Source organism: Balaenoptera musculus, chromosome 20, assembly GCF_009873245.2.
Source record: "Balaenoptera musculus isolate JJ_BM4_2016_0621 chromosome 20, mBalMus1.pri.v3, whole genome shotgun sequence".
Classification (NCBI taxonomy): Eukaryota; Metazoa; Chordata; class Mammalia; order Artiodactyla; family Balaenopteridae; genus Balaenoptera; species Balaenoptera musculus.
The window spans coordinates 50,671,484-50,692,996 of NC_045804.1; the positions used below are offsets into that span (position 1 = coordinate 50,671,484).

Consider the following 21,513-nt stretch of genomic DNA (forward strand, 5'->3'; position numbering starts at 1 on the left):
CCGCCAGGCCCCGCCCTCCGCGGCCTCCGTCCCGCCCACCCCGGGATTTAGTCCCGGCAGCCTGGGAGGCTCCCCAGCCGCCGCTTCCGCCTTCGCCAGGTGAGGGTCAGGAGAGGCAGGGGCGCCGGCGAGCGGGCTGGCGGGGCGGCGGTCGCTTGGGAGCGCGTCCGCGGGTGCTGAGCCTCCCCTCCCCAGTCCTTACCTTCCGCGGGCGCGTCTCCTCTTGTCCCCCATCTCGTGCTTTCTGCTTCTCACCTGGCTACTGGTCTTGGTCTCCCAGCGTCCTGGGCTTTCGCCTTCCGCGCCCCTGGTCGTGCCCGGTTCCTCGCCACCTCCGAGTGTCCATCTGGACCCCGCCTGGGGTCCTCCGCTTCCTCCGGGCTTAACTAAGTAGGGGGAGGGAGGGGGCCAGGTGTGTGTGCAGGCAGCCGGCACCCAGAGCACCTAGAGCCTTATTTAATAAAGATTGGTGGAGTTGCCCTGGAGCCAGGTTAGAGCAAGTGACTCAGGTGTGCCGGCCAGGCTCTGTACCTGGAGCTGAGCTCAGGTGGGTGTGGAAGGGACTGTGCACCTGGCAGACCGGATGGCTCTGAGCAGTACCTGAGCTTAACCGCCCATCACAAATGCCCGATTTGATTTCAAATGTTGCTGCCTCGGGTGTAGAAGAGGCAATGACCCTGGGCGTCTCTGGGCAGAGGAGGCAGTATGCCCACATAACGTAGGTATGTGTGGACACCGTAGCTTGATGTCTTGTGTGTTGTGTGTGTTTGTGTGGACCTGGGTGTCTCAGACATGAGGGGCGGTGTATCTTGGAGGCAGTGAACTCAACATGTCTCAAGTAGGTGTGTGTGAGCGGTACCTGGCAGGAAGCCTGGTCTACGGCAGCGTATACTGGAATGCCTCAGCTTTGAGAGGACCTGTATCTGGGTGTCTCAGGTGTGTTTTGCATCATATCTATAGGGGTGTGTGTGTGTGTGTTGTACCTGCGTATCTCAGGTATGGTGTGGTTAGTGTATCTGGGCATCTCTGGAGTGTATGTGGTGGGTCAGAATGTCTCAGGTGTACCTGAGTGGGTGCGTACAAGGGTGCACCTCAGGTCTAAAAGGTGGTGAATCTGGGTCGCCTAGGGGTACGGGCAGTGTGCCATAACAGCTCAAAGTGAGCAGGGCTACACACCTGAAGTCTGTGCAGTGCTGAAATCTTGGGTGTGAGGAGAACATTCTTCCTGGGGTTTGTGTGTGTGAGGGGCAGGAATCCTGGTGGGTTCTGATGTCCCTCCCTCTGTACCTGAGTATTTCTGAGGGGTTGAGGGTGGAGCAGGCAACCACGTCTCTGGTTCCTGAGTGTCTCAGGTGCCCACCCTGGGCCATGTGTCTGGGACAGGGCACCACAGGGGTTCCTCCTCCAGACATGCTCCACGAGGCGGGCTCCCTGTGGCTGCTTCGGCTGCTCCAGGACATCCAGCTGGCCCAGTTTTACCGACCCATCCTTGAGGAGCTTAATGTTACTCGGCCAGAGCACTTCGACTTTGTAAGACCTGAGGATCTGGACGGCGTTGGCATGGGCCGGCCTGGTGAGGGTCCCCTGCCCCAAGGCCCTGCTGTCTCCTTCCCCAGCCTGTTAGTCGCTACTCTCCCACCACCACCACGCACACCAGCCCCCTTCTTGCCTGTAAATCCCTTGCATCCTGCTCCCCGCCTCCCCCATTACCCCATCCCTCTGATTCTGGCCTCCCCCAGCCCAGCGTAGACTGGCTGAAGCTCTGAAGAGGCACCGTTCGGGGCTCAAGTCTAAGAACTGGGTCTACAAGGTGTGTGTTTTGGGGTGGTGGTGAGAGGCTTAAAGGGCCAGCTCAGGCCCCGGCAGGGGGTGGGCTGAGTGGAAGAGAAGGATGTATGCAGGGTTCCACACACATGATTTCCCCCACTGTTTCAGATCCTTGGGGGCTTTGCCCCAGGGCAGAAGGAGACCACCCCACCCTCAGACAGCCTTCCATCCCTCCCTGAGCCAGATGGGGGACTCAAGTGTCTGATCCCAGACCGGGCTGTGTGCAGAGGGGAGCTTCTGGGCTCCGGCTGCTTTGGTGTGGTGCACCGAGGGCTGTGGACATTGCCCAGTGGCAAGACTGTGAGTGTCCAGGGAGCCTACTTCATTCTGGGTACCTGGGCCAGCTTCTCCCTCTGTTCTGTGTGCCCCTCTGCTCTGGCCTTGGCTTAACTGTTCCCTACGTTGCCTGATGGTGCTTCCCCCCCACCCCCAGGTCCCAGTGGCTGTCAAGTCCCTCCGGGTGGGTCCCGACAGCCCCGGCCCCGAGGGCACTGAGCTAGGGGACTTCCTGCGAGAGGTATCCATCATGATGAACTTGGAACACCCACACCTGCTGTGTCTGCACGGCCTCGTACTGGGCCAGCCTCTGCAGATGGTGAGCAGACCCAGACACTGGCTCCAGGGACAGTCCCGGGGGCCGATGTGCGACAGGAGGGTGAGCGCCAGGGTCTCGTGGGGCCGGACCACCGCTCACACGGCTGTGCTCCCGCAGGTGATGGAGCTGGCGCCCCTGGGCTCCCTGCACGCACGCCTGACCGCCCCGGCCCCCACGCCCCCGCTGCCCGTGGCCTTGCTCTGCCTCTTCCTGCGGCAGGTGGCGGGGGCCATGGCGTACCTGGGGGCCCGCGGGCTGGTGCACCGAGACCTCGCTACGCGCAACTTGCTGCTGGCTTCGCCGCGCACAATCAAGGTGGCTGACTTCGGGCTGGTGCGGTCGCTGGGCGGCGCCCGGGGCCACTACGTCATGGGCGGACCCCGCCGCATCCCCTTCGCCTGGTGAGGGGCCGGGCGGAGGGGAGGGATCTGAATGGCAGGAGCTGAGGGGGTGCGGAGGGGCTGGTCCTGTGAGGGAGGCGTGGACTGGAGGAGTCGTCGTCGGGTCTGGAAGGGCCAGGAAAGGGGGGACTTCTGAGCCCCACGGCGGGCGCACTAAAGGGGCGTGCCCAGTGGCAGGTGGGCGCTCCGGGGCTCACGCCCGGCACACATCCAGTCCCCTTCAGCTCCACTTCCGCAGGTGTGCGCCGGAGAGCCTGCGCCACGGGGCCTTCTCTTCTGCCTCGGACGTGTGGATGTTTGGGGTGACGCTGTGGGAGATGTTCTCCGGGGGCGAGGAGCCCTGGGCCGGGGTCCCGCCGTACCTCATCTTGCAGCGGCTGGAGAAGGACCGAGCCCGCCTGCGTAGGCCTCCCCTCTGCTCCAGGGCCCTCTACGCCCTCGCCTTGCGCTGCTGGGCCCCCCACCCTGCTGACCGACCCACCTTTTCCTACCTAGAAGGGCTGCTCCAAGAGGTGGGAACTCTTGCCTCCCCAGAAACAGTCTCTTTTCCTTCCGTTCCCTCTCCCAGGGTTCTATGCACAAGACTAACGTATACTGGCTCCCGGGCTGGGGTCTGGGACCTGGCTCTGAACAAAGCAGATCCAGTCCCCACCTTCAGGGTGCTCAGAGCCCCAGGGAGAGAGCTGGGGTCTAGTGGATGCAGGCTGAAGGGCTGGGGGCTGGGGCAGAGAGAGGGAAGCCCAGAGCAGTAGGATGTAGTGGGTGTTTGACAGGCAGAGGAAAGGTTCAGCGTGGGAGGGGGAAGTACGGTGACTAAGGTGGCAGAGGCATCTTAGGGGTGCACCAAGGAGGGACTTGTGAGACACAGTAAATAACCAGTGCTAACACCTAGAGCACTCGATCTGTGTAAGACACTGTACGAAGTGCCTTACGTGTATCCTTATACATTCACTCATTTAATCCTCACAACAACCCAGCTCGATTTTAGAGAGGGGGCAGTTAAGGCACTGACAGTTTAAGTGATTTGCCAAAAGTCACACAGGAAGTGGAGGACTGGAGATTTAAAGCAGTCAATATGACTTCAGAGCTGTGCCCTAAATCACTATATACTCTACTATTAAAGGAGTTTAGTGCTCAACTCTGAGGGCACCTGGAGGCCATGGAAGGGTTGTGAGCAGGGGAGTTAGAAGCCACATTTACAGGTTATGTCACTCTGGTTTGGTGCAAGAATGGATTAGAAGGATGATACTGAAGGTAGGAAAACCAGTAGGCCACAATGGCTGTGAAGCAGAAGTAAGATGAAGAGGTCTGGATGAGGGTCGAGGCAGTGGTGCTATGGAGAAGTGGAAAATTCCCAGAGGTGCTTGGGAGGCAGATCTGATGGGCCTGGGTGTGGAGTAAAAGCAGTGTGCAGGGTGACTCTCCCCTTGGTCCTCTAGGTAGAGGCAGGGCCCCCCTTTGTTGCTCCCTGACCCCTGGGCTGTGTCCAGCTTGGCATGGGATCCAGGTCTGCCTCCTCCACTGGATTACAACTGAGGGACAGGGACAGTCCCACCCTGGGGCCAGGACAGAGGACATACCTGGTATGGGTTTGCGTGGTGGGTGCACCAACAGTCTCCACTCCGCTCCCATGATATCACCCTTCTGACTCAGGCCACAAGCCCAGCCACCCTCTCCTCCTGTCTCTATAGGCCTGGCCTCCTGAGGGACGTTGTGTGAGGGATGTCACAGAGCCCGGTGCCCTGAGGATGGAGCCTGGTGACCCCATCACTATCATCGAGGGCAGGTGAGGGCCTCGTGCCTCCCACCCATCCCCAGGGGGAGGACTCCCTCCCCACCCTCCTGGCCCTGGTCCCAGCTCAGCTTCTCCCCAGCTGCTTGAACCCCAATCCTCTGCCTCATCTCCTCCTCTCCCCACTGGGCCCTGAGAGCTCCACCACAGTCCTGGCCTCGCTGCTGGAGCCACCGCTGGCCCATAGAGCCCTTTTGTTTTAGAGAGAAAAAAGCTTCCCTTCCTCTGGGCAGATGCAGCTCCACGGCGCACAGCTTGTGAGCTGAATGTGGGCTGGAGCCCAGCCCTCACTCTCCCCTTGCTCCCATCCCCTTCACCAGCGCCTCTTCCCACAGCCCCGACTCCACAACCTGGAAGGGCCAGAATGGTCGCACATTCAAAGTGGGCAACTTCCCAGCCTCGGCAGTGACGCTGGTAGACTCACCAGCCACCCGTCCAGTCCTCAGAGGCTCCCCTGCCCGGGGAGAGCGACACCAGGGAAACATAGATGGGTGAGCACCTGAAAGAGTGGGGGGCAGAGCTGGACTGGGGGAACCAACCAAGTCCAGCAACTTCTCTGGAAGGGGAGCCTGGGGAGGGGTGTGGGGTAAAGCTGGAGGGGAGGCTGGACTTGCCTTCCCGCTGGAACGTCCACTCTGGGTCTCGGCCTGCTTGGAAGCCCCAGAGATTCTTTGGGAGAGGGCACTGCTATATGGGGTAGGGCTGGGGGGTGTGGAGAATGAACTGGAACACTCTCCAGCAGGGACAGAGTGAAGGTAAAGCTTCGGGATCCCCCTCCAGCTCGGGGCCAGAGAAGGAATGTGGCCTTGCAGAGGATGAAAGGTGGGCATGGCGGTGGGGACAGGGCTTCCGGGGTCTCCGAGGACATCAAGAATAAGCCTCCAGCCATGCTTCCTGCTCTGAAGCCATACCTTTGCAGATATGATTTCCCCACCTGTGATTTCCTGGCCCCCATTCTGCCTGCTGACATCCTGGCTGTACTTTAGACAGCGTCTCCCCACCGCAGCCCTGGCAGTTCTTTGGACCCTCAGCTGCTTCGGCCTGGGCGTCCATCCTGCACACCTGGTTTCTTGTCCCCCCGACACGAGGACCACCCCGAGGACAGCACAGATAGCCAGAGAATGGGAAGAAGGCAGCTGGGCTTCCTCTCAAGTTGTTTTTTCTCAAATGTGTAGGCATTTCCAAGAGTCTGGAGTCGGTTCTGTCCCTGGGCCCCCGCCCCACAGGAGGTGGGTCGAGCTCCCCCGAAATTCGACATGCCAGAACTGTGCCCCAGGGACCCCCAGGCGTGCCCCCCCGCTCCCCCGTGGCCACCAGCTCCTCTTCCCAGCCCAGCCAGCCTCCCAGGGAGCGGCCTCCCTGGCCCAAAAGAGAACCCCTACACAGTCACCCTGTGGGAGCGCCTGGAGCCAGCAAAGCCACCGTCCCCTCTGGGGGACCCTTGCCTGACCCCGAGTTGCAGAGGAGGATTATGGAGGTGAGGTCTCCCTGAAGTGTCCTGGTGTCCAAAAGGGGCTACGGGCTGGCGAAGGGCCTAAGTGAGGCTTTGTCCCCGGCAGGTGGAGCTGAGCGTGCATGGAGTCACCCACCAGGAGTGCCACGAGGCTCTAAGAGCCACCGGGGGTGATGTGGTTTCTGCCATCCGGAACCTCAAGGTACAGCCACACCCTTCTCTCGGGTCCCTGCCCCTCCCAGCCTGGCCCTCTGGCCACCGGCTGCCCTTCCTCTCGTCCCCACAGGTGGACCAGCTCTTCTACCTCAGCAGCTGGTCCAGAGCGGACTGCCGGCGCATCCTGGAGCGTTACCAGTGGGACCTCTCAGCCGCCAGTCGCTACGTCCTGGCCCGGCCCTGAGCTCTGCTCCTTTGGGCACAGACACTAGATGGACCAAGGGCCTGGTCACTTGGGACCAAGCAGAACCGGAACAAGGTCCTGACAGGGTGTGTTCCCACCTGGGGAGAGCCTGCCATGGGCAGATACTGGAGGAGCCCAGGATCGGGCACTGGTGAGTGTCTCCTCACCCTGCCCGTTGGTCTCTGAGGGCGTGAGCTCCCTTGGCCATAGGAGGATCTAGTGCACTCTGCCCACCACATTCCCAACAAAGGAGGACTTGGAGGAACAGAGCTGTGACACATCACACCCATGGGAAGCTTCTATCGCTACAGAAAATGAGCAAGAGGCCATTCTGGGCCACGGGAACAGCCATCCTGAACTGCCATCAGCTACCACACTGGGCTCTGTGGGAGCAGCCGTCCTGACTTGGGGCACATGGACCAAACTGCCTCGGCTTGGTCTGGGGCCATCATGGGGGACGAAAGTGGCTCTCTTAGACTCGAGGACACTTGATCCTGGCAGCATGGATTATGAGATGGGCCAGCCCCCGCCCATCCAAGCTGTCATATTTCCCTTTGTTTCTTCCCACACCCGACTCTTTCTCCTGCCCTCTCCCATTACATACATCTTCCAATGTCCAAAAAGTTACAAAGTTTATATGAATATAACATACAAAGATGCAGCCTCCTTCCTAAGGAAGGGGCAGGAAGGGGTGGTTAAGGCACAGGAAGCTGCAGCAAGCACCAGCTGAGGGAGAGGAAGTCGGCACTGGGGCCCTGGCCCTATAGCTATGGGGTGGGGGGGGAGGTAGGGATCCCCCTCAGAGCGCCATCGTCTGAGGCTGAACTAATTGGCCAAGCTGATGCGGGGAGAGGGTGACCGGGTCTGCCGTCTTTGGTGCTGCTTAACCTTCCCCACCCCAGCCCTGTCATAAAACGCTGCATTCTAAGGCCTCACCTGGAGCAGAGGCCCTGGAGGGGGTTGGGAGGAAGTCAGCAGGGAAAGTTGGAAAGCCGATATGCCCGTGTGCTGAGGGTCCGCTGGAGACAGTGGTGGGAAGTAGCAGGGGAAGGGCTCTCGTACATACCCTTCCGTAGGGGCTACAGGTGAAGCAGGCCAGGGGAGTAGGGGAGGCACGGGGCACCAAGCCCCCAGCCTCTCAGGCAGCCCTGTCTCTCCCCTGCAGTGCACACAGAGGGAAAGGGGCTGCCCCTGAGGAGGGGGCCAGGGCGGGTGACCATCTTGAATTCTGGTTGAGATGATGGTCTCCTCACCCCGAGGTGGCCTCTAGCTGGTGATGGCAGAGGGCCCAGCGCCTCCTCGCTTCTCGAAGAACATGTAGTCCTGAGGGGAGGGCACGGTCAGCAGGAGATCTGGCTGGGCCAGCCTGGCTCAGCTATCACAACCCAGGTCTGGAACCACAAGCCCCCACAGAGTCTGTCCCTAACCCTCTCCTAGCAGGAGACCAAGAAGTGCTCAAAGCCTCAGAGTGAGAGCAAAAGGGCAGCGGGGGGAAGGGGCGGTGGCCCCGACTCACAATGAGGAATGTGGCTCCCAGCAGCACAGCCTTCACCCTCACGTCCAGGTCCAGTGGGAACTGCAGGCCGAAGTCATCTGCATCGGTGAGGGCTTCTCGGAGCAGCCCACCCCACTGCTTGCTGATGCGGCCCACACCGCGGGATTCATCTAGAGTCTTCACCTGGCAGGAGAGAAGGAGAGAGGGAGGGAGGAAGGACCCGCATGGGGAGGATGTGCCTGATCTCGTCGGCATCCAGTCTCACTCCCGCAGTCACCACGTACGAACTGTGCGGGCTCTACACTTAGCGAGTCCTCCCAAAGCCTTGGGTTTCCGTGTGACATCTGGGGAAACTGAGGCACCGAAGTCACACTGTCTACAAAGCAAAAATCAGGTTGCAGACTCAGATCTGTTGCTCTTGAAAGGCCACACGTGACTAATAGACATCAGTGCTGGGAGAAACAAGCACGATACAGGCTAATCTCCTTAGGCGATGGCCACTCACTAGGTTTGTTTTGGTTACCAAAGTCCCTGCCGCCCACGGTTGGTGCAGTTTGCGCCCTGCACAGAGTAGCCTGGCCAAGCGGGCAAGGGAGGCTGCTGAATGCCTGGCTGCACTCTACCAGCTGACCAGGCTGCTAGAAGGCCCAAAGGGGTGCCTGTCGTCCTCGCATCTGCAAGGTAGGGAGGGCTCTGTTTAGCATGGCATGCAAGCCTCATCCAGGGTGGATCCAAGCCCATCTAGTGGGGGGAGCGGACAGCAGAAAGTGGCCTCTGAGGACCAGGATTTCCACTGGCCTCCCTGGGCCCAGCAGCAGCAGGCCCTGCCAATGTGGATGGTAATTCACCGTGACTCCCTGGACTTTCTCCTATGCTCATTCTCCAGTGGCTAGAACTAGAGCGATGTCCTTCCCATCTCCTTCCCCCACGGTCCTACAGCCCTGGGGCATTTCCTGCAGACCAGTCCCAGGGTGCGTAGGGCCTCTCCCAGCCAGCCCTGCAGTCCCAAGAGTGCAGCCCCAAATGTGGACGATTCATAATTATGTAAAAGGAAGACTGGCCCGATGAGAACCCCACGATCTACATATTCCAAACCAGAGTTCACCCAGTTACCTCTTTCCCAAACAGTTTCCATCACAGAAGCTTCCCCCAGCTACCAAGGTGACTCAGTTTTTAAAAGTAACCTAAGATAAGGTACCTCATCAGAAGCCTTGGAAAGTCTACTGAGATATACCTGTTGTTTCTTCCTTATCTACACAGATATTCAAGTGCCTTCGTCTTCTAGAAAGTAAGGTGTTTCCCAGGCCTTACTTTGAAATGATCATCACTTGGGTTCTCCAGGCTCCAGGTTGGTGATTGAAATGCATGGTAAGAAGGATTCCAGGCTGGGGGTGGGTGGGTGGACGTCTGGACTTCTAGGTTGGCAGGGCAAGCCACAGGATGTTAACAAGTTAAATTAGTGCTTGCTCCAGGGCCTGGGCTCATGAACTCACACACAGCGGCCACGCGGGCCCAGCCCATGGTACACTCAGTAAGCATCCTTCACCCTAAATCCAGCCTGACCTTAGATTTTTTTTCTCCCTCAACACAGGGCTGCAGGTCACAATCAGCATTGGCCCTTAAGGTGAAACCCTCTTTGCCAAATTTTTATGACCATGGGCCATCCTATTTCTGAATAGAGGAAAACTGGAAATGTGGCAGGCGTCACAGTGGATTTGGACTGATGAGCTCTTGACCGTCCTGTTGACCATCCTGCCGCATGGATCATCTTGGTTTCTGAAGGTCCCAGGAATCTCCCCTTATTCCTGATACCTCAAAGTTGGTGTCTGTGCCACAGCCACAGGTCCAGCAGGGCCCCACCACTCGCAGGACGGTCTGGCGGTCAGCGTCTTGGATGGAGAACTTGGGGAGGAAGGGATGCCAGGTCTGTAGAATGTGGCCAATGGTGGTGCCTGGTGGAGCCTGTACTTCCATCTGGAGTGGGCGGCAGACAGGATCACTGCCCAGCCAGGCACCCTGGCCCAAGTGCTCACCGGTCTAGCTTTATCACCTGTCTCCCCTCACAAGACCTCCCATCCCCTTCACTAGACCACCTGTCATCCCTCTCACTAGACCTCCCATCCCACCTGCGCCCAACTCCCACAGGAGGCACGCCTCATCGCATGCCTCATCCCGGTCCTGCCCGGGTCATCGGCCTGCCCCCTACCCAAGTTTCTCCCTGGCCCCATCCTTCCCCGCCCACCTCCTGGAGGCCACAGGGACAGCAGCTGCAGCCACAGTGGAGGGGGCGGAGCAGGCGCAGCACCTCTCTGTCCCCGGGGTCCACCAGGCGGACACGCAGGGGCCGGCGGGCGCCACAGCATAGCCGCGCACAGCAGTTGCTCTCCTCCGCCGCCTGACCCAGGGGCTGTCCGGCTCCCGAGCGCAGTTCGTAGCGGTTACAGGTCTCCCAGCCCAGGAGCGCTGCCAGGGGGTGACACACTGAGGCTCGGGCACCAGCGCCTGCCCGAGAGCCCACTATTTGCTCCCGTCACGAGGCCCAACATACTCCCCCTTCCACTCACTTTCCACCCGCTCAGCCTTCTGGTGAATCAAGATCTGATCAATCTGGAAAGAGAGTAGGGGAACGCGCAGACATCAGCTGGCCGGCCTAGTCGCCTGGGTCCCCTCCCTGTCAATCCTCCCTCCCTCCCTGCCTCTCACTCACCTGCGCCAGGAATTCGAGGCCAAAAGGCACCCCTGGCAGTGGCACAAAGGGGGCAGCTGGTCCCGGGGCCCCAGGGCCGGGCGAGGGGAAGAGAGCAAAGCCGGGCGCAGGGGTAGGCACGTGGGCGGGCACTGGTGCCTGCCCCGGCCCGGGCCCAGGATGCAGCGTCGGCTCCGGGTACCCAGCGGTCACAGGGTAGGGAGGTGGGGGCGAAGGGGCGTAGCCTTTGGGGGGCAAGTAGCCTGTGGGGGGACAGGAATAGGTTAGAAGGGGCCCCCGACCTCATCTCTTTACCCCTTGGCCCATGCGCCGTGAGGCTGCGGGGAAAATGTGGGAAGAGAATGAGAAAGATGGGGCGGGGGAGCAGGGCGGTGGCTTCTCGGGAGGAAGGGAGGGGCCCCACACAGCCAGTCCGAGCACATTCCCGGAGGATGCGTCCGACACGGGGTTCCCAAGTCCGTGGGGGGTAGGATAACGGAGACCCTCGGCCTTGCGCCCACTTACCTGCCATGGGAGAGGGGCGAGGGTTCGCGGGATGTCGGTGTCCCGGAGGCTTAGTTCTAGAAGTGGAGGCAAGCTCGGAGACAGCCAGACAGACACAAAGACAGACACAAAGATGGACAGGCAAACGCAGAGAGGCAGCTGCGCCCAGCGCCGGCCCAGGGTCTCTAGGGCGGCGCGTCTGACTCGGGGAGAAACCGAAAGTGTCAGCGGGCAAGGCGGGGGCCCTGGGACCCTGGATTCCCTCAGGGGCCCCAGAACCGCCCCCTCCCTTTGTTCTCCCATTCTCCGCGGAGGCGGCTGTTGGCAGACGGCAGGACAGATGGACCCGCGGTCAGACCGACGGCCCCACCTCGAGGGAGGTCTCCTGACCCCTCTGTTCCCCCTGCTCACCTGAAGCCCCTAGAATAGCCCGGGTGCCCAGCACTCGGCTGCTCTCAGGAGCTGGTGGAGGCGGGCCCCGGAGCTGACTCCACCCCGCGACCCGTCCAGGCCCCGCCCCTCCCAGCCTGAGCAGAGCGCCTGCGCAGGAAGAATGCCGGCTCTCCTGCGGCGCCGGGGACTCCAGGCCACCCGCTCCACGTCTTGGCGGGCGTCCCCGCCCTTTCCCCTCGGATGCAGAAGCCCAGAGAGGAAGCTCGCCTGGGAGGGTAGCCGGGTGAGCCCTAGCCCTGCGACTCCCGCCAGGCCTGCGAGCGTAGAGTGGTCAGTGCCCCTTGGTGGGAACGAGGGCCGCTTGCGCGGCGCTGGAGCCCAGGCTCCTCCTCCCGAGGGCGGTTCGGGCCTCGCTGACGCAGCGGAACACCCTGCACGCTCACCCATTGGCTTCTAGGACTGACTCCTGGCTCCCCTTCTGCCTCCCTGGGGCTACCTTGCCAGTCTCCTCTCCCTGACGTAGCAGTGGCCCACACAGACCCGTTGCAATTATAGTACTTCCTCCAGGCGCCCCCAGCCACACGGGGGATAGACTGCCAGACAGTGTCAGTAACGAGTGGGCGTGAGTTGAGGCTCAGGGGGGCCAGAGGAGGCAGCGCGGTCCGCAGGAAAGCCTTCTCCCAACAAGAATCGCTTCTTTCGCTTTGAGTCCTGAGCCCAGGCCCGCAGGTGTGAGGAAGTCCTGCGCCTTGGGGGCCTATAGGCTGAGCGGCAAGAGATGAGTTCAGAGAGAGTCCGGCCCACGTGCACAGAGGGCCTTGTGGGAGCTGCGCTTTGGCCCCCAGGGCAGCGGGGAGCCCACTGAAAGATTTTCAGACAGAGTGAGGAGGTCAGATGTTTTAGGAAAACCATTTAACCTGCATGGTGGAGACCAACAGAGGCCCCCAGGCTGGGTTGGCAGTAGTCTGGGGGAGAGGATGGTTGTGATAGTGTGGACAGACAGAAGTGGCAGATTTTGGAGATATTTAGACAATAATATAGAACTTGTTTGGGAAGTGAGATGTGGAGGTGAGGAGTCCAGGATGACCTCAGGTGCCTGTCTGGTGACCAGGCAGATGGAGGTCTCACCCATCAAGATGAACATGGGGAGAAACAGGTTTGGCGGCTCCTTTGTCCCTATGTCCATGTTCCTCTGGGCTGGTCCTACAGCTTCAGTCATCATCTTCAAACCCAAATGCTGGACCTCTCCCCTGGTATCCCTTAGTGCCTCAGATTCTACCTGGCCCAAACCACGCGCCAGCCTCCACCAAAACATACAGACATACAGAAGTTCAGTTATTCAACAGAGATTTAATGAGCCCCTACTATATGTCAGACAGGTAATAGAAGTTATTTAGCAGTTTAAAAAAATTCCCAGTCTCCTGGGGTTTACATTTTAGTGGGGAAGAGACAGACAATGTACATAAAATACATCAGAAGTCAGACGGTGACACGTGCTATAAAGAAAAATAGAGCAGGATAAGAAGGACAGAGAATGGTGGACAAGAGTTGCAATTTTATAGGGGGCAGACTAGAAGGTGATGGCTGAGCAAAGACCTAAAGGAGGTCAAGGATTAAGCCATGCAGACTTCTGGGTGAAGAGCTTTTCAGGCAGAGGGAACAAGGGCAAAGGCCCTGAGGTAGAAGTGTGCCTTGTTTGTTCAGTGAACCAAAAGGCCAGTGTGGCTGGAATGGAATGAACGAGGGGGAGGAAAGAGAGGTCACAGGAGGCCGGATCACATACAGCCCTATAGACCATTGGCTTCTACTCTGAGTGAAATGGAAAGTGTTGGAGGGTTTGGCCAGAGAAGAGACATGAGATTTACATACTGAAACAGTGGTCCTCAACCCTGGCCACAAGTTCGAATCATCTGGGGTGCTGTAAAAATACCTCTAGCTGGGCGCCGCTTCATATCAATTACATTAGAATATCTGGGGTGAGGTGCAGACATAGGAACTTTTTGAGAATTCCCCAGCAGATTTTAAATTGCAGCTAAGGCTGAGGATGACAGTGTTAGAAGGATTTCTCTCTGTCTCTCTCTCAGGCTGCTTTGTCCGCAGTACGCTGTAGGTAGGCAAGGGCAGAGGGAAGTTCTTTCAGAAAGCTAGATGAGATTTGCAGGTGGCGTGGACCAGCTGCCAGAGTGGTAGCAATGGATGTGGTGAGAAATGGTCAGTTTCTAGTTATGTATTTGAGCCAACAGGACTTAATGATGGCTTGAATATAGGATGTGAGGAAAAGGAAAGTCAAAGTTGACTCAGGCTTGGCCCAGGAGACCCCTCACTCTTACTGCTTTGTCATTTCCTGCCTGCCCACTCCATCCTGAGCTCCAGGCACTCCAGTTCTCCTCTTGACTTGTTACCAGTATAATCTTGTCCCTTTTTTTGGTGAACTATGCATGCTGAAAACCCAGCAAATGCGCCAAAGTCTTACCAGTCCCCTAAGGCAAACAAGCCCATCTCAGTATCTACTTGTAACACTGAACACATTGTATCAAATTATTTTTTAAAGGGTCTGTCTCCACTGCTGAAATCTGAGTTTCTTGGTATGTACAAGAAGGAAAAAACTCAGCTTTGGGAACTGGACAGAAGAGAGTTTGAATCACAGCTTCCCCAGGTCCTGGCTGTATGATACAGAAGAAGTTGCTTCACCTCTCTTAGCTTCACTTTCCACTGACTCGCAGGACTGTTGAGAAGACTGGACACAATGTGCAGCAATAATAGGGACCAATTACCACGTGGTCCTTATTTATCTTGGTTTCCCAAGAGTCTGACCCACAGGGAGGATCAAAGCAAAGGTATTAGGGATATATTACATGGACGGTGGCCATGCCAAATGTCAGGGTCTCCTCCAGCTGGAGGTTCCCTGTGCTCCAGATGCTGCCTGAGATGAAGGGTGGATGGAAATGCAGCAAGGGCACTGGACTGGGAGGTAGGAGCCTGGGGATCCAGTGTCGGCTCTGCCACTGGCACTCTGGGCCACTCTGGAGGTCCCCCTGAGGCCTTATTTTACTCTATTTTATTTTGGCCGCACCGTGAGGCTCATAGGATCTTAGTTCCCCTACCAGGGATTGAACCCAGGCCCACAGCAGTTAACTCGCAGAGCCCTAACCACTGGACTGCCAGGGAATTCCCCTTTTTTTTTTTTCATTTACTTATTTGGCTGCACTGGGTCTTGGTTGCAGCACGCGGGACCTTCATTCCAGCATGTGGGATCTTTTTTTTAGTTGTGGCCTGTGGGCTCTTTAGCTGCAGCATGTGAACTCTCAGTTGCACATGTGGGGTCTAGTTCCCTGACCAGGGATCGAACCCAGGCCCCCTGCATTGGGAGCGTGGAGTCTTAGCCACTGGACCACCAGGGAAGTCCCTCCCCTCATCTTTAAAATGAAGAGATATTGTGATCCTCTACTAATACACCTCAAGTATATGCCTCCTCCCTGGATATAAATGCTTCAGTGGCTCCCCATTGCCCTCAGAAGGGTCCAACCTGTCAGCACAAGGCATTCCACCATTTGGCCCCGTCTGTCCTCATCTTTCACTACTGACCCTCTCATGATCTTCAAGAGCCAGCCACCAGCAATTCTTTCTGGTCTTGAAGGCACAGGGCTCTCTTGCCTCCAAAGCTCTTGCCTTGGTCTGGAACACGCCGCTCTCCCTCGTCATCACTTAACTCCTGCAGGTCTCCACTGTACACTGTACTACACTGCAGCTGCTACAGGGGTCTGGAGCTTAGCCAGGACTAGGGTCGGAGATAAATTCTGGATTTAGAAATATGCAGATTGTAATTAAAGCTATGGGGCCAAATGAAATTACCTAGAAATCATCTCACTCAGCTAAACGGTCTGCACTTTTTTGAATGCACACCATCAGAAAAATTAAGTATGTACCCCCCAGTATACTATACAGATATGTACGTTTATAAAATATACACAAAAATAGAAATTTTAAAAGGTGAAATTAAAATATGTATACCTATGAGTTCTACTTTTTTTTAAATTAAAATTTGTAAACCATTGATTTAAACTGGGTATAGACAAGAAGCTGGCAAAGGAGCCACAGAGATAGGGAAGACCAGGAGAGTGGTGTCAGAGAAGGAACAGGATGTGTTTGAGGACAGTGTGGCCAACTGTGTCAAATGCTGCAGAGGCTGAGGAAGATGAGACTGAAAATCATCCACTGGGTCTGGCAACTAAGAGGTCATAGTGATTCATGGGATCCTTCCAAGGGCATCTATGGGGAAGAGATGGGATAGAAGACTGACCAGAGTGGGTTGCAGAGTAAACTTGAGGCCAGATCTCTCTCCTGAGCTCAGACACCTCCTTGAGCTCCCCAACTACCTGCTTGGTGCCTCCACTTGGTTGTCTCCCAGGCATTTCAGAAGCAACATGTCCAAAACTGACCTCCTGATCTGCCTCCCTCTAATCTGCCCCACCCTTCAGTGTTTCTCATCTAAGTCACAGCACCTCCATCCAACCTGGTGCGTAAAACAGAAATCTCCCTCTCATTCACCCCTTCTGAATTGAACATTTTTACCACCTCTTCCACCCTCGGCCAAGCCACCATCACCATCTCACACCTGGACCTCTTTAGTGGCCTCCTGGCTGGTTTCCCTGTTGCCATCCTTGCTGTCCTCTGATTGGTTCTCCAGATCTTTTAAACACATAAATCAGATCCTAGCACTCTCTCACTTTAAACCTTTCAGTGACTTACTGTTGCGCTGCAAATAAATTCCGAGTGCCTCACCACCCCACACGTCAGCCACGCTGCTTTCGCTCTTTCTCCAACCCGCCCAGTTCTATCCTGCCTCAGGGATTTCAAACTGCTCCATTTCGGCCTGTTTGCCAGGTATTCTTTCTGCCAAAAACACACTTCCCCTCCGCTCTGCACATGGTTAGTGCCAGTTTCAACAGGACCTCCTCTGCGAGGCCTTCCCATCTAAAGGGGCACACCCTCCACTGCCCCATTGTTCCAGCCCCCCTGTTCTTTTCTTTCAAGCACATAGCATACCTCACAGTGATATATTTGTGTTTAGTTGTTTAAGGTCTGTTACCAGTACCACCAGATGGGAAACCCCACGAGGGAAACATGGTGTCTGTCTCGCGCACGGTTCAATTTCCTTGTAACATGTGTCTGTCTGACACATGACCAACACTTGATGAGCACTGGTTTAATAAAAATTGCCCACTAAATACCCTCCAGTTCTCTGCTGTAGGTGCTACTCCAGCCCGCCTTGCCACCTTTTCTCACTCCTCTTCTGCCTAAGTCAGAAACTCATCCCACACCGAGGACTCAGGTGGCCCCATACCCCTCCCCTCCCACCTCTGTCTCTTTGTTCACTGTTTCAGCCACACAACAGAGCTCTTTTAAGAATCATCTCAAGCACTGTGAAGCATTTTCTGACCCCCAATACATGATGTTCTGTCCCTGCTTTGAGCCCCAGAGTATTTTGTAACTAATGACACCTCGTCCCGCCTTGCCTTAACCCTGACTTCTAGAGTAAGTGGGTGCTCAGAAAACCCTCTACCCGGATACCAAGGGGGAAAGGGGTGGGGTGGGAGGAATTGGCAGACTGGGATGGACACATATACATTATTGATATTATGTATAACATAGACAACTGATGGGAACATACTGTAGAGCACAGGGAACCCTACCTAATGCACCGTGGTAACCTAAATGGGAGGGAAGTCCAAAAGGGAGGGGATATCTGTATGTGTACAGCTGATTCATTTTGTTGTGCAGTGGAGGCTAACACAACATTGTAAAGCAACCATACTCCAATAAAAAATTAAAAAGAAAAGAAAACCCACTACCCTACAGAAATCTAGTATTAATGCTAGTGAGCATCAGAACCACTAGATGAGCTTATTAGAATACAGACTGCCAGGCCCTGAAGAGGGCTTTGGTAAGAATCTGCATTATTTCAAGCATTCTTTATGACTCTAATGTCCACCAGTTTAAGAACCTCATAACAAGTTAACTTGAAGTGAACCCTGACTCTCCACCCAGACCCAAGTCTCGCTGATGCGGTCTTAGGAAAGGGAAGGAGTTCAAAGGTTGACAATCCCTACCCTTCCTCCTTTAAGAGGTTAAGATGAACAAAGACTCCAAAGTTCTTTATTTGCCTTTCTCTTTTAATCTACTCCCTGCTCCACTTCTAAAAAGAAATACCCAGAAATTAAACACAAGGAAGCTCAAAGAGCCAAGGCAAGCCAGCCCAAGAGTAGCAGGCTCCCTCCCACAGGGGCCAAAGTCTGGACGCTGGGGTCTCCACTCAGAGCCTGGTAGTAAAACGTGGTGCAGAATAAGGTAGTTCCAGAAGCTAGCAGTAACCCGGCCTGAAGGAGATACAAGGTGGAATGCAGGCCAGTAAGAACAGGGCAGGCTAGAGGGAGTGGGTGGGGCTTGGTCAGGGTTAGGGGTGGGGGGAATTACCCAGAGGGGCTTTCTGCACAGGGGCACCCCTAACAGGGCCAGGCTGTGTAAGAAGTGGTGTTTGTTGGTCTTGTCAAAGAGCTGTAAGAAAAGGAGAAATGGGGGGGACTTCCTAAGCAACGCAGGATCCCGGGGGGACACAACGGACAAGAGTTCGTCCTCCAACCCCACCTCTCAAGTCCCAGCTTGCCCCTCCCTCAGGCACCAGGCCTCAAGAGTTGCATCCCTTGCCGCTACAAAGACCCGCGCCCCGTCCCTCCCCTCCTTCCCTCAGGGACCCCAGACTTTGTGCCCTCATAGGCCCCGAAGCCTAGGAGCCCCAGCGCAGTTACTTCACCTCCTTCCCGTAGGCATCCGGAAACTGGGCTCCTGTGGAAAGGAGAAGCAAAGGTTACCAGTCCTAGCGCCAACCTCGACCGCCACCACTCCCAGGGGGACCCAGGTGGACGCAGGAGAGAAAGGGCGCCCCCAGTAGGCTTCTAATTGGTGGAAGCACGCATTGGGCAGTTCTGGGAACCAACTGGGCCGGGCTGAGGGACTTTAAAAGGTTTAGGGCTCCGCGGGCCGTCTGGTCGATGGGAGGGCCGACACTTCCCATAGACTCCGCCTCTGCACCAAACCCTAAAGATCGCCCCCAACACAATCCCAGCTCCATCCACAGCCCCCTGACCGTGCGCCCCGTAGGAGGCCAAGCCTAAGGCCCCAGCTCCGGACAAGGCGCCCAGGCGGCGGAAAGCAGCCCCCGGACCAGCCATGGCAGTGGACGGTCACGCGCCGGACGAGCACCGCCCGGGCCACCCAAGAGGCCAGCCAATCCCGATCTCCCATGCAAATAAGGTCCACAGGTGCCCAATCCGGGCCGTGTTCATTTCAGCGTCCAGGTCCTCACCCGGGTACTTGGGCCTTTGTAAAACCTCTGTTGAGTGGCGAAGACTTCTGGCGGGCGGAGAAACCAGAACCAATTAGGAGCGGAGGAGCGGAGCAGTGGAGGCGGGGTTGGGGGGCGGGACTAGAGGATTTGCGTCACGGATTGGCCCACTTTCCAAGTTGATAGCCTCTTTTAACACCTCGCCCCCCCCCCCCCCCACACCTCCGGCCAATTTCCAAAGATCCCGGTCCCCTTGCAAAGTTCCGCCCCTTTCCCCACAAGCTCCTCCTTTTCAGCTTTAAACAAGACCCACTCCCAAAAAGAGGCGGCCCCACGGATAGCGAAGCCCCACCCACCACCGTCAAATCCCGCCCACTACCCAAATGGCCCCTCCTCCAGAACCGAAGGCTCCGCCTTCATACGATGCACCGCCCCTTAGAGTTCACCCCCCTCCTTCCCCCCCCCCCCCCCGGACTAACTGCGAGAACCCGGAGGGTGGGAGATAACGGTGTGTGGGGGGGGTGTCTCCACCCCGCCCTGCTGGCCTGCTTCGTCCATCCGTCGGTCTGTCCACTCCCGTCCCCTTCCACCTTCTCCAATCCCCCCCCACACTCTGGAGGGCGGGCGGGCAGGCGGGTGCGAGCGAGGGGTGTGCGCCGCTCTCTCGGCAGGGGGCGGGGGAGGCGGCCGCGCGGTGACGCGCGGGGCTGCTGCGGCTGCTCAGCCGGCGGATCATCACTCTCTGGCTGGGATGGACGCGGGGCGGGCGGGCCCTGGCGCGCGAGGCCAGGAGTCCGGGCCTCCCGGCTGCTGAGCGTTCCCCGAAGCCTACCCCTTACCTCAGCTTTCCCTCCTAGGATCTGTGCCGACCCCCGCCCCGGGGCTCCAGACTCGGCTCCCGCCCTCCTCTGACTCCCCGGACCTCCCCCTCCCTCCCGCCCTCGGGATCGACTAGATCCCTCCCCCTCCCTGAGGATTCCGGCTGGATCCTTGCCCCTGCACCGCGGATCCTGCGCTCCCGGGTTTTGGCCCTCTGGGGATTGCCGTGGACTCCAACTCGCGTACCCGATCCCTTAGGATCCTCCGCCTGTACCGCCTTCTGGTCCCTCGAAGCCAGCCCACGGAGCCAGTGGATCCCCAATCCAGCCCTGTCCCGTTGCCTCCTCCTCCCTCCGCCGTCCCCACTGCGGGGTTCCCTGTTCTTGGGCTCCTCCTGACCCCATCCCCTACCTCTCCTTTCCCCGGGGATCGACTGGATCCCGGCCCCGCCCCCGGGGGCTGGGGCGATCTCCCTCCCCCGCCGGGTGAGGCGCTGCGGGCGGGGGCTGGGCCTGCGGGGCCGCGGGGGCTCAGAGGCCGCCGCCCCCCTCCCGAAGCCCGTCCGCCCCCTACTCAGAGCCCTGGATGGAAGCACCACGGCCCCAGGGCTGAGCCAGGTAGGAGCTAAGTCGGGCCGGGTGGAGGGGGCTGCGTGGCGGTCCATTGGGGTCTCCCTCTCCCCATCTCTCTCCCTGCGCCTGGTTTCCCCCAGCCTGCTCTGTCTGCGTGTCTCCGCCTAGGGATGCTCTCGCCGTGTCTCTGCGTCTCGGTCTCTTTGTCTCTGCCTCTCTCCAGCCCATGAATGATCCTTTGAATGGGCCCACAGACCCCGTGTGTTCCCATCTCCCCCTCCCCCTCCTTCTCCCCTTCCCGGCCAAGCCATTTTCCCCACTGCAGGAAGAAGGGGGGGGCCTATGGCCTAAGCCCCCGTCCCTCAACTCTCCCCGACCGGGGGAGTCAGGCCTGGGCAGGAATGGAGCGAATAAGGCAGAGGGATGGGGGGGGGGGCAAGATGTGGCAGACAGAGATGAGGAGAGCAGCGGAGAGAAAATGAGGGAGACAGAAATAGGCAAAGAGAGAGAGAAATAGAAAGGGCTTGAGAGAGAAATTTGGGGAAGGGATTTGAAGGAGACAGAAAGATGAGAAACACCAAAGAGGGAGGTGTAGAAGAGAGAGATGAGAAAAGACTGAGGGGCGAGAGACTGAAGGCAAGAGCTGGAGCAAGCTGGAAGAGGCCGTGGAAAGATGCTCTGAGGGAGCGCTATGGAGAGGAGAGAGATGGTGGGGGGGGCTCCAGTGGGAGGGAAGAAGGGAGAGAAGCTGGCAGGGAGGAGGCCAGGGGCCCAAAGTACCTTAAGGGAGGGGGCTGACAGAGGCAGACCTTGTTCGCGGGAGGCGGAGGGGGCGGGTGGGGGAGGGGCGGCAAGGCCATGGAAGCAGAGTCCAGCCTGGCATAGGCAGAGGAGAACCTGGAGGAGCCAGCCCCAAGCCCCCTCCAGGTGATGGGGGAAGAGGAGCTTAAGAGGACCTGAAGAAAGGGAGGGCATGACTGGGTGTGTGTGGTAAGGATTCCTGTGTCCTCATCTCTGGAATAAATTGACACCTGCAGAGAGCCAACCGCGGGCTGGTGCCTGGCTCTGAAAACCCCGCGTCAGCAAACAGCTCTGGCGGCTGTGGGGGGGACGGGGGGGGCTTGCTGAGATGACCTGGGTGTCTGCCCCTTCAGTCCGATCTGTTCCCTTGTCCTGCTCCTGCTGCCCTGAGCACCCAGGCATCAAGGCAGCAACTGTGGGGGCTGGCAAGGGG

At 58.0% G+C, this 21,513-nt stretch overlaps 3 protein-coding genes across 13 annotated transcripts; 1 reads left to right on the forward strand and 2 right to left on the reverse strand.

Annotated features, from left to right (window-relative positions):
- Nucleotides 1-385: 385 nt before the first annotated feature.
- TNK1 (tyrosine kinase non receptor 1) lies at nucleotides 386-6,961 on the forward strand. 5 transcript variants are annotated; one of them, XM_036836881.1, is made up of 12 exons: nucleotides 386-1,573; nucleotides 1,740-1,810; nucleotides 1,936-2,127; nucleotides 2,261-2,422; nucleotides 2,540-2,823; nucleotides 3,062-3,335; nucleotides 4,515-4,609; nucleotides 4,936-5,106; nucleotides 5,355-5,437; nucleotides 5,791-6,092; nucleotides 6,175-6,270; nucleotides 6,355-6,961. In XM_036836881.1, exons 1-12 carry the CDS (start codon nucleotides 1,270-1,272, stop codon nucleotides 6,466-6,468), a joined length of 2,148 nt encoding a protein of 715 aa, XP_036692776.1. In that variant the 5' UTR covers nucleotides 386-1,269; the 3' UTR covers nucleotides 6,469-6,961. The 5 variants fall into 5 exon arrangements, with proteins under 5 accessions (XP_036692776.1, XP_036692777.1, XP_036692778.1 ...); XM_036836882.1 differs by having other exon boundaries at nucleotides 5,358-5,437; XM_036836883.1 differs by having other exon boundaries at nucleotides 4,951-5,106; nucleotides 5,358-5,437.
- A 122-nt stretch (nucleotides 6,962-7,083) lies between these two features.
- PLSCR3 (phospholipid scramblase 3) lies at nucleotides 7,084-11,990 on the reverse strand. 7 transcript variants are annotated; one of them, XM_036836888.1, is made up of 8 exons: nucleotides 11,565-11,990; nucleotides 11,175-11,352; nucleotides 10,671-10,912; nucleotides 10,528-10,570; nucleotides 10,269-10,426; nucleotides 9,776-9,865; nucleotides 7,985-8,146; nucleotides 7,084-7,791 (listed from the first exon to the last, which is right to left on the reverse strand). In XM_036836888.1, the coding sequence occupies exons 2-8, from the start codon at nucleotides 11,179-11,181 to the stop codon at nucleotides 7,735-7,737; spliced, it is 759 nt and encodes a 252-aa protein (XP_036692783.1). In that variant the 5' UTR covers nucleotides 11,182-11,352; nucleotides 11,565-11,990; the 3' UTR covers nucleotides 7,084-7,734. The 7 variants fall into 7 exon arrangements, with proteins under 7 accessions (XP_036692783.1, XP_036692782.1, XP_036692781.1 ...); XM_036836887.1 differs by having other exon boundaries at nucleotides 10,206-10,426; nucleotides 11,565-11,988; XM_036836886.1 differs by having other exon boundaries at nucleotides 9,776-9,937; nucleotides 11,565-11,977.
- Nucleotides 11,991-17,677: 5,687 nt separating this feature from the next.
- TMEM256 (transmembrane protein 256) lies at nucleotides 17,678-18,833 on the reverse strand. Its single transcript, XM_036835284.1, has 4 exons — nucleotides 18,691-18,833; nucleotides 18,358-18,389; nucleotides 18,021-18,101; nucleotides 17,678-17,923 (listed from the first exon to the last, which is right to left on the reverse strand). The coding sequence occupies exons 1-4, from the start codon at nucleotides 18,773-18,775 to the stop codon at nucleotides 17,780-17,782; spliced, it is 342 nt and encodes a 113-aa protein (XP_036691179.1). The 5' UTR covers nucleotides 18,776-18,833; the 3' UTR covers nucleotides 17,678-17,779.
- Between the last annotated feature and the right edge of the window lie 2,680 nt (nucleotides 18,834-21,513).

Excerpts from the sequence above, each read along its gene's own strand:
- TNK1 (XM_036836880.1), top strand. The coding sequence starts at position 1,270 with ATGTCCCTCCCTCTGTACCTGAGTATTTCTGAGGGGTTGAGGGTGGAG. Across the intron at positions 3,336-4,514 it reads TAGAAGGGCTGCTCCAAGAG|GCCTGGCCTCCTGAGGGACG; the intron begins GTGGGAACTCTT and ends CTGTCTCTATAG. Across the intron at positions 5,107-5,354 it reads CACCAGGGAAACATAGATGG|CAGGGACAGAGTGAAGGTAA; the intron begins GTGAGCACCTGA and ends AACACTCTCCAG.
- PLSCR3 (XM_036836885.1), bottom strand. Across the intron at positions 9,938-10,205 it reads GTCCCTGTGGCCTCCAGGAG|ATGGAAGTACAGGCTCCACC; the intron begins GTGGGCGGGGAA and ends CGCCCACTCCAG. Across the intron at positions 7,792-7,984 it reads TGGGAGCCACATTCCTCATT|GACTACATGTTCTTCGAGAA; the intron begins GTGAGTCGGGGC and ends CCCTCCCCTCAG.
- TMEM256 (XM_036835284.1), bottom strand. The coding sequence starts at position 18,775 with ATGGCTGGTCCGGGGGCTGCTTTCCGCCGCCTGGGCGCCTTGTCCGGA. Across the intron at positions 18,390-18,690 it reads GGCCTCCTACGGGGCGCACG|GAGCCCAGTTTCCGGATGCC; the intron begins GTCAGGGGGCTG and ends TCCTTTCCACAG. Across the intron at positions 17,924-18,020 it reads TGTGCAGAAAGCCCCTCTGG|GCCGGGTTACTGCTAGCTTC; the intron begins GTAATTCCCCCC and ends TATCTCCTTCAG.